This window comes from Nicotiana tomentosiformis, chromosome 6 (genome assembly GCF_000390325.3).
Source record: "Nicotiana tomentosiformis chromosome 6, ASM39032v3, whole genome shotgun sequence".
Lineage (NCBI taxonomy): Eukaryota > Viridiplantae > Streptophyta > Magnoliopsida > Solanales > Solanaceae > Nicotiana > Nicotiana tomentosiformis.
In genome coordinates this window covers 132,272,096-132,282,510 of record NC_090817.1, presented here as the reverse complement: position 1 = coordinate 132,282,510, position 10,415 = coordinate 132,272,096, and the positions used below count along the sequence as shown (strand labels likewise).

The 10,415-nt window shown below is 36.3% G+C and overlaps 1 protein-coding gene and 1 long non-coding RNA gene across 6 annotated transcripts; both read right to left on the bottom strand.

Moving 5' to 3' along the window:
- Positions 1 to 672: 672 nt before the first annotated feature.
- LOC104109494 (uncharacterized) lies at positions 673 to 1,871 on the bottom strand. Its single transcript, XR_689234.4, has 2 exons — positions 1,515 to 1,871; positions 673 to 1,144 (listed from the first exon to the last, which is right to left on the bottom strand). It is a non-coding gene; the product is annotated as an uncharacterized lncRNA (long non-coding RNA).
- A 1,143-nt stretch (positions 1,872 to 3,014) lies between these two features.
- Positions 3,015 to 7,873, bottom strand: LOC104109495 (uncharacterized). 5 transcript variants are annotated; one of them, XM_018775358.3, is made up of 6 exons: positions 7,714 to 7,873; positions 7,530 to 7,635; positions 5,411 to 5,672; positions 4,603 to 4,690; positions 3,409 to 3,528; positions 3,015 to 3,281 (listed from the first exon to the last, which is right to left on the bottom strand). In XM_018775358.3, the coding sequence occupies exons 2-6, from the start codon at positions 7,536 to 7,538 to the stop codon at positions 3,272 to 3,274; spliced, it is 489 nt and encodes a 162-aa protein (XP_018630874.1). In that variant the 5' UTR covers positions 7,539 to 7,635; positions 7,714 to 7,873; the 3' UTR covers positions 3,015 to 3,271. The 5 variants fall into 5 exon arrangements, with proteins under 5 accessions (XP_018630874.1, XP_018630873.1, XP_070033933.1 ...); XM_018775357.3 differs by having other exon boundaries at positions 5,411 to 5,667; XM_070177832.1 differs by having other exon boundaries at positions 3,409 to 3,475; positions 5,411 to 5,694; positions 7,714 to 7,872.
- Positions 7,874 to 10,415: the final 2,542 nt, after the last annotated feature.

Sequence of the window (10,415 nt, the reverse complement as noted above, 5' to 3'; positions counted from 1 at the left end):
AAACATATAAATTGAAACGGTTGGAGTAGTAGGTTGCTTACCATTTTTACATGTTAGCGGTTACTATGCTTACCATAAGGAGTTTTTTATAATTAATTTATAGATGACACGATTGTATAAATATTTATTATGTCGCCTCCAGTGCATTTAACTTAAACTTTATATAATATATAGAAGTCTCTGCACCAGATTTGAGGACTAGTACAGCTTGTCAACTTCAGTAGCAACATTTCTTGCAAATGAAAGTATTTAGATAGAATAAAGACAGCTGATTCAAGTTTGACCTTTTACAAGAACAGCTCGAAATTTGATTAAGCAGCAAGCACAATAGCTTTTTTCTCTGTTCTAAAACAAACCCCGAAGTCACAAAGCAAAAAATGTAGATCTTTTTGTTATTTTATTTTTGTTCCTTTGTGAAGAAACAATTAAATAAATAAGCCCCTCAACTCCTATCTCTCTCCCCGTGCACTAAAGTTGATCAAGCATATTCCAGTGATAATAGCTAACTCTATTTTGGTATTGGAGCAATGTTGAATAATAATACTAGTGATAGTGATATAGAACATTAATCTAAACTGAAAAGCTGGTAGTTGCCCCTCCACTACTTAACTTATCATTCTAATTTATTTCTGATCTTTTTAAATTCTATGATAGCGACATAGACATTAATAATTGGATGCTGAATTTAATTTTTGTACATATATTTAGCTAGATTTCTTAATACAAATACAGTGTTTGAACTAAAACTGCATATTGGGCAAAGCTATATAGTTAGAAGGGTAGTCAATTGAAAAATTATACCGTGTATATAGGTAAAGTATTAGATTTTAAAAATATATAACATATATTGAATACTTTTTATCGAGAATTGTTTTCACTTCTTTCAAGTTTAAACGGGAAATTTCTAACTTCGCTATTGTCGGTTGAACCCATATGTAGCCTTCTAGCTCCGCCCCTGGTCAAAAAAGCTTATCTCTGCAACTGCATTTCCATGAAAGAAGATAATAGTTGTCATCTTTTTCATCAGCACTCCTCTGCTGGCGAGGTGGGATGGCTAGAGTTGCCCTACATGGCTGGCAATTCATGCACTTGTTTACACAATCTGGTGGCTTTGACCCCATCACCATTTTCCTTGACATTCCCACTGAAACAAATACAAAAGTTAAATCAAAGAGAAAAAAAAAACAAATGAAAAATCTCTCATCATCTGTGTTAGTTTTTTCCTCTACAATTGAAACAAGAATTAAATTTCAGCAAAAAGTTAACTTGTGACTTCACCTGATTCAGAAGGTTGAAATGTAAGAGACAGTAAAAGAATCAATGTTACTACAATCTTCAGACAAAACGTGCATGTATTTGAAAGAGCCATTAGTTTGCTAATGGCTTTGTCCCAAAGTTTTAGGCCAAAGAACGAATTGAAAGACGGGACTTTTTCTATTAAAGATCTATACAGTGCAGGGGATGAGCAAAGAACTACAAGCAGTGAGTGGTATTTATGAATAGAAAAGGCTTACTACTGTTTCCGGAAGAAGGGACAATAGGCTGATACCAAAAGCTTCTTCACCAATCACTTGACATTTCACATTGAAACTTCAACTCTGAAATTTTCTGTGCCTCTATCTGGGAATTGCTGCAGGTTACAACGCATCTCAGTTGACTTGTTTGACAATTTTGCTTACATCAAAGTCCAAACTTGATTGTTCCAATATCAAAATGTAAAGTTTTTCAACAGGTCATTCTGATCAGTCAAATCAATTAATCAAATGGTTTGCTTTCCTTATTTTTGAGGTAACGACAATTGTCAATGTGCCTTTAGAAATGAAATTGATGATAATGGAAAATGGAAATCAAGCTAAGCAAATATTTATCCCATTTTTAAAACTTCGTAACTTAGATATATATGCCTTTCAATTTGCTTGGCCCATTGCTTTAGGTACACTTTTGTTACTGTCACCTAAAGGACTAGGACAGGCAGAGGAAAGCCTCTCACTTATTTAGTTTACTCTGGAAACGACTCTGCACGTTGAGTGATAGTACAACATAGAACCCAATAAACAAACTTAGAAAAATTGAGATTCACTTAGTAAAAAGAAACTTTTTTTTTCCTGTTAACAAATATGATCAAGATTGAGTACACCAACAGAACCCACTGTCTTTTCACTGTTGTTTAGGCTAGCTGCTTCAGGGTGCTGTCCTCCACGAATCCAAGTATTAAAGTGGCATTTGATATGACATCACATAGACATATTCCTGTCCTTAACTGCAAGAAATCTTGGAGTTTAACTTGACGATTCTATTCGTTATGTTAAGTCATTCAGAGTTTCCATTCTCGAGTTGAAGCTACACTACCTCACTAGGTTACCAATCAAAAACTAATTACTGGGATCCTTCAATTTTGAGTAAAATGTGTCCAACTCATCTTCACCAATCACAGGTAAAGCTATTTTAATTTTACCATAATGTAATAGGGCACTTACTTTATGAAAGTTAACAATATACTTCGCAGAAATTTAAACGCATTTCGATATTATTTATCGAACTTTATCACTGTTCCACATCTATTTTAAATCTGAAGACGGAAGGAACAATCAAACCAATATAGAAGACAAGGTTGACGAATAACCATTTAGTAGTAATGCCTCTGAGTTGTCGCTGGCCCGATGCTTGGAACAGGAAATGATACGTGCTCGGTTTCTGTTATAAAACTAAACTAATAAAGCTTTTACAAGTCATTTTCGTCAGACACAAAGAAGAAAATAAAACAAAGAAATCAAATCATTATTCCCTCTGGTTGAAAGGATGATCACACGGAATTTAAAGTTGCTTAATTTGGAGAGACTTTGAAGATAAACTTCATATGCTATAGGTGGAAGGTAGCACGTCATGATCGATGAAATTAATAGAGTATTACTTTGCGAGAGTTTCTTGTAATACAAATTAGGTCGGCTTAAATGTGGAATTTCCTCTTCTTTTCCCTTAATCGAATTAATAGAGCATAAGAAATAAACATCCGCTGCCAAAACCAGAAGAGTCATCAATTTTTACAAATGTGGACAACTTTCCAAGCACAAGAGTTCCGTTTAAATGTTTAAATGTAAACCGAGTATATTACATCTCATTTACAAAACACCCCACCAAGTAACCTCTTCGTCACGAACCAAAGCAAGTTTAGTCATCCTAACAAGCCCTACTCCTTTGATTTATGCGCAGCCATCGTTTGCAACATCTCAATCATACATTCCTTCCTGCTCCCAAACATCCACAAGAAAATCTACCATTTCCTGCCCGTTTTGTATGAGCGGATAACAGTTAAACAAAGCACATGTTTTTATAACAGTGGGAAAGTTAAATAAAGCACAGTATGAGAAGCATTCAATACATTTAAGCTTTTTTGTCAAGAGGACTTACAGCAAGTGGAATAGGCTTGGGAAATGGCTTGTTGCTTCCCAGCAGACTATCATAGGTAGCATTCCAACTGCAAAACCAAATTTTCTTTCAAAGTAAGATCCATCAATAGAAAAAATGTACTTGAGCAGAGAACAAAAATGTCCAAGCATGATTATTCTTTTAAAATCAACACTAAACATCTGGATATCCTACTCGCGCAAATCATTGACAAACATCATCCTCGCTGCCTTACCTCTTTCAGTTTTGAATCTTAAGGTAGGACCACCCTAGAAAAGCAAATTTTGACCTTTCTATACAACTTTAAAGGGAAAATCTATAGCCAATACATAGCAATCAGTTATGACACAGAAGATGATAATAGTATTATGCGGTTAAACAATTCAAGATATTTAGCCGAGGCCAAAGAGCCTTCCCTAAACTCCAATGTGTGCTATATTCACATGGGATATAAATTATCTCTAAGGAGCTTTAAGCAGTTTGATTTTTAAAACTTGCTATGACATGACTCAATTAAACAAGGTTATTAAACCAAAGAGGTGTTTGCCCCAACTAATAGACTGTTGAATATGCTCGCTCCAACTAATAGACTGTTGAATATGCTCCTTAGTGTAAAACTTTACAGCTAACATCAATACTATCAGAACATGTTGGGCCTTCTTTTGCTTGGATCTAGTGTTTGTGAGTTTAAGAGAGAAGATATTGTGAAATGTCGTACACTTGCCATACCAGAGGTATAGAATGCTACATTTTATTATCACAATTCAGAAACTCAATTAATTAGAGAATCACCCATGCCAAAAGAATTGCATCTAGTCTAGTCTAATAAGAAACATAGCTTTCATTGAGTAAAGAAAAGAAGAATTCACTATTGGATCCTCCGGCCGTGTGGAAATCAAAAGTATTAGTTTTTAATTGAATTCCGCAAATAGATCGATGGGGAAAATTAAACTCCAATTTTCTACATCTAGCTGCCGCGCAGCACAGTTTTTCAACTAAGTTGCAGCCTAACACCATGTATGATTTAGTTCTTCGTTTTTTATCAAAGAACCGAAAAAGGCACAGTGACAACAACACATACCTCAGTTGTTTAATAAGAACCTAAAACTTGAAGTACTAGGTCATTTTCAGTCATTTGATGTAAGACAGTGCAGGGTTCTCAACACATCAGATAGTACGGTAAAATTATAACTTTACCTTAATTTGGGTTCAAGCAGCTGTTTTGGTTTCTCGGGAATTTTATGTCCAACCCATTGCTGTCTGGTTTGGCTCCAGAGAAGGACTCCTAACAGAATAGAACTAGCTGCATAAGATAACTCATAGAAATAGATATACAAAAGATGATGACAAGGACCAGAAAAACAAGGGAAAGATTCCACAAATCAAAAAATATATTTAATCAAAACCTATTGGCTAATTAAACTTAGGACCTTTACACAGACACAGAGAGCAATCTTCAAGAACTTTTAACATTACGGAGGGGAATTAGGAGGAATTATCTGGAGCATCCACATCCTAGAGAATTGATATTTGATAAAAGTTTAAAAGTATTTCTCTTATATCGAAAGTGATTTAGGCTCCAGAGAAGCTTGAGAACAAATACCTACTAGGTCTGTCAATTACAGTGACTTTCTCGTCCCATATTTGCTCGCTAAGCATTATGATTCGTTTTCAAGACTACCAAATCACTAGGAGCAAGAAAGGGAACATTTTGAGAAGAACTAATCAGTCGATACGATCCATGGCTGACAACAGGTCCACATCCGTCTAGAAAGGGAAGGAGAAGGACCAGGGAACAAAGGAAAGAAAGAAACTATGGCTGAGGCATGAATACTGCTTTATCCATCTAAAGTTCAGATTTGACAAACTGAGATCTCTTATGTTGGTCATGTTGAGTAAAAGAGTTTTCAATGAAAGCATAGTGGTTTGTATAAAAAACAAGGTAACGGAAAAAAGGTATGAAATGGTATTAAGGTAAGTGAGCAAGAGAAGATTCAATACCTACCATGATTTACAAATTCGGAATGTTCGTTCGTATTTGCAGCGCCATGAGCATCATGTGCCTGGGTAGATGTACTAATTGACGAGATGCTTCCTCGTGACTGAGCGGCACTGTTGCTCTCCATGTCACACGTGCTGGTTGTCCAAAAATCCTTTGAAAGTTTAGCTTTATGGACTACCTGATCTAGATATTCCTGCCCATTCAATGGCTCATGAACTGAGGAAGTTAATTTGGTTTTACTATCGGATCCCAAACAACCACTGCTCTGTTACAAATGACATTTGCTTCTGTAAGAAATATTTAGAATACACAAACCAGTAAATAGTGCATAATACAGAGGTCTACAGTCAGTTAATTCAAAAGTAATTTCTGTGCTACATAAATATTGGAAAGCATGAAAAAAGCAATAGGGCAAGGAGGAAACAACTTTTACACCTCATCAAGATTGACTCTTCTGGAGATCATGAAAACCATATCGACCTGTGTTTGTTTTTTTTTTTTTTTTGAGATGAAAACCACATCGACCTGTGTTCTCAATGAGGTTTTGAGGCGATACTACTATATACACAATTTGAAATATCAAGTTTATTTACTTATCTTTGATAAGCTACAAATTCATGGAGGTTTATACGGATGGTGAGATTGGGATTTTGGACTATCTGATGACAAAAGCAGAGTACCACTTGTATAGTTTCTTCCGTCATCATACAGACTGGATTCGAGCACATAACAGCATGATTTATGTTTGATTACCTATTGAGGAAAATAACTTAGAGACCTACATTTTGCAGTAGCTAGTTTTTATAACTGCTCCAAACTTCTAGGCTACATCAGCAAAGACAAGTGAACTGCAATTTTTGCATCTAAAAACATGTTGTGGAAAAGTACTTTCTCGAAGAATCAAATTTAATGTATAAAGTTGTTCCGCCGTCCTCCTTTACCACCTTTCGGTCACCACTACCCAATTACTTCATAAAGAAATTTAAACATCAAGAACCAAAAAAGTTAGAAAACACATAAGTTCTCACGAATCTGAACAAATTAAACACTTTCCTAGTGAACTGATTTTATCACTATTCAAAGTTACACACTTTCAATCAAGTATACCTCAAACCACCAAATGGATGGGTTCACTCCACCCTTAACCAGAGGTCTCTGGTTCGAGACCTCGGAATGGAGAAACCTTGGCAGGAAGGACTTAACACTGGGCCCTACACTTAGATTGGTCAAGCCAGTGGGTTCCAGATACCAGGTGGCTAAACCCCCCAAAACAATGCCTCAATTAATTAGTTGGATTAACTAGATAAATCCTCTATATCCAATTTATACAGGTTCATTTCAGATGATTGACATATATACATTATTTTTAAGCTGACTTTCAACCTATCACAACCATTACAACAACAACAACAACAACAACAACCCAGTGGAATCCAACAAGTGGGGTCTGGGGAGGGTAGTGTGTACGCAGACCTTACCCCTACTTTGGAGGAGTAGAGAGGATGTTTCCGATATTTATAGATAGACTTTGAGATGCTTGAATAGTTGCAGCCTAGCCTTTTCGTTAACTGGATTTCCTACCTCCACTGTTAATAAGTGGCGGCAAGACTCGAATCCTGGACCTCTGACCATCTAGGTCACCAAGTACTCTTATTTTTCAGGGAGTCGGAGACGATCGAAGAGGCAGCAAAATAGGAACTTTCGATCAGGGAGAGCTCTTTTTCCCCTTTCCTGACTGCAATCGTAAGATCAAGATCAGAAATTTCAGGGTTACTTTCACTCTCTTCATCTTGAGGCATATTAACATTTCCCAATTCAAGGGAAAGATCGCCCGTTCAAACTCTTCTGTCCATCCCATCTAAAACCCTTGAATCAGTGAATCCGGGGACAAAGACCTAGTCCCTGCTTTATTTAAACAGCTAAGATAAGGTCTAAGACCGGCTCTTCTTTTCCACCCTCGGCTCATGAGGATCTATCACAACCATTAGTGTTCAAAAATTCTATAATCCTTTCTTCAAAACTAAATTATCCTCAAATGCCTAAATAAAGAAGCCCTAATTAACTAAACAGCGTAAAAACCGACAAAAATCCACAATAATGATGGAGATCAAAAGTATATTACCCCATGCATGCAATGAATTGGAGGAACCGAGCTGAAATAGATCCGATTAGAAACAATGCTGCTCTCATAAACACCGAGCCCACGAAGATATACGTATTCACAGGGTCTGCAATGAACAAGCCCAAAATTTAATGAATCCTGGTACAAATCGAAGGAGAGAAAGAGATAAAGAGGAATGAAATACCTTAGAGTTAAAGTCAGAGCAATCTCCCTCTGGAGAAACCCCTCCAGAAATGGAATCGGTGTCCGAGCGGTGAAGAATTGCGTTTTCAATCAATCATCAGATGGCTATTTCACGCTGCTTCTCTACTATTTTTATTATTATTAAATAAATGAGAGTAGCCCAATGATCAGCATGGATTTAACATTTTATTTTTTTGGGTCCCATGTAGACCCATATGGATAATTGCAATTTTGATCCATTAGTTGTTGGTAAATTTCAATTTTGATCCATGTAATACTTCGCCAACTATAATCACACCCTTGGGCGCGACACTTTCTCGAATCTTGCGTAAATACGTGGTACTTTATGCACCGGGATGTATTTTTATAAAGTTGAATTAACTATACGTAGCTTATTTTTGAATTGTATTATTCTCAAATATGGTATAACTGAACAAATATGGTATCACACTTTGGTAATAGAATAATTTAGCAGATAACAATTTGTTATTTTTGTGAAGATTATCTAGTAGAATGATCAGAAGTGCACATTTTTAGTAATTGAGGATTGTGTTAACCATATATCACAACAATCAAATCCATAATTTATCGATATGTGAGGGATTAAAAGCACAAATATCCCTTTATTTTAAGAACTTCTTATGAGGTTTTTTAGATCAGTTTACATATGCTTTAACTACTTAATCATCCTTTGAGTATGTATTTTACTAGCATTTGGAATTTGTATCACTTTATCGTCTATTATACAGTAATTAGTAGTTTGGTATTTTTCAAGTATATATGTTACTCCTATATCTTTAATCATTGACTTGTATATATGTGGTAGAGTTGCTTATTAATGTTGACAAGTGATTTTTACGAAGTGTCTTTCTTCCTTCTTATTCTTTTATAGGTGACTTTCCTTGAATTGAATGATAGAGTACTAGTGGCTGAAGTTGCCAATTTCCTTAATATAGTACATGTGAAGTCGTAATGAAATTTCAAGATGTCTGTACATCTTTCAACTGTTCCAATCTTATGCTTATCAACTAAATTGATTCATTATAAAACTGTGAACCCTAATCCTTTTAAGAACATATAACCTTGTGGTTTAATACCCAAAAATTCAACAAAGCATCACTCTTTAGTCTTCTCATTATTATTGGTAAGGTAATTTCACTTAGATCGCTGGGCACTTCACATTATTTAATTTTATCGTAAATAGAGGCAAATACTTGATTTTAAATTAACAAATGTAACGTATTATTTTGTCCGCTAAACGTTTCTAGTATACAATTTTAACTATATTAATGGATATATTCAACTATATGCATGTCCAGCTATATTAATGGATATCTAGGATCTACTAGTGTTCAATTTATCCTTTGTTGATATACCAATTCACGTTGTGCAGAAACCATGAACAGATACTCAACATACATTTCTTTGGGTTTTCTATCTTTCGTTATTGGGGTTGGGAGTAAGGGTAAACTTTTTCTTATCTTTGCATGCCAAGGATAAGAATAAAAAGGCGATGACCTATATATAATAGCTAAGAGGCCTAATACCTGTACAAGGTCAAATTTTTATTTTGCAGGTAAATGTGTATATATTTTTAGACAATATCTTGTTTCCTACTAGTAACATCTATCTCCTCCATTCAATTTGGCACCATTTTGGTTCTTAGGATTTAAGGGTTGATTACATTTTCTCTCTCTAGAAAAATTTCTCTCGCCTCTCACTAAACAAGATAAGTGTGATGACCCGCCACGTCACCATGCCACATAGATACCATTTGGCATATATTAATGCCATGTGGAAGCTTACATAGGAAGAAGGCTAGCATTTGTGAGAAGATTCTAGAGAAGTATGGACATTTTCTTTGGAAGACCCTAGATCCCTATGGATTTGCTAGGAAAGTCCTTGGAATCTTCTAGGTTTGTAGAGAGTTCTAGAGAAAGCCCTTATCTTGTAAATATTAAGGACTTGTGTAACAATTAATATTTACATACCAGCCCCTAGGAGACTGGCATATAAAGGGGGTCATTCATTTGTAATTCACCAAGCAAACAATTCAAGTTCTCTCCAATACAAAGCTTCCTTTAACAATTCTCTTGTGTTCTTTCTACCATTCTCTTAGCGATCTTGAGTGTGGTAAGGCTGACTTGGCATAGCAAAAACGTAAACAAGTTGTGCAAGATCGTGAGCGAGTTGTCAAGTACTACACATGTACTTAGTTAACAACTAAGGACATGACAACGTGGTATCATAGCAAAGGTTGCAACTAAGAGAATGTCGAACGACAGAGAAATTAACGCTGCCAACACCCAAGCCAACGTCATCCAAGATGCTGCTGGCAAGAGTGGTCGTAACAAAAAGAGGAATGCCACCAACAAGGGCCAGGAGGTGCCACCCGAGGTTGTGTCAAACTTATGGCTTACATCCCAAGATCCATCTGCCACTGAGGCGAGCGAGGATGAAGTAGAGGTCCTGCTCGAGGACGTCTCACTCGGTAAAGAGTGGGTGATGAAGATGAACACGGGGATGGACGCCGTGGAAATCTTTGGCCAACTCGTGGGGAAGGTGGAAGGCACCCTTAGCGTTCTTGAGGGGCACACTCTTGACGAGATTGAGATTATCCGAAATGACTTGGAGGGACGTACACAGACCGAGATGGAACTAAGGCAAACCATCACTGCCTTAGAGTGCATACTCATGGAGGCT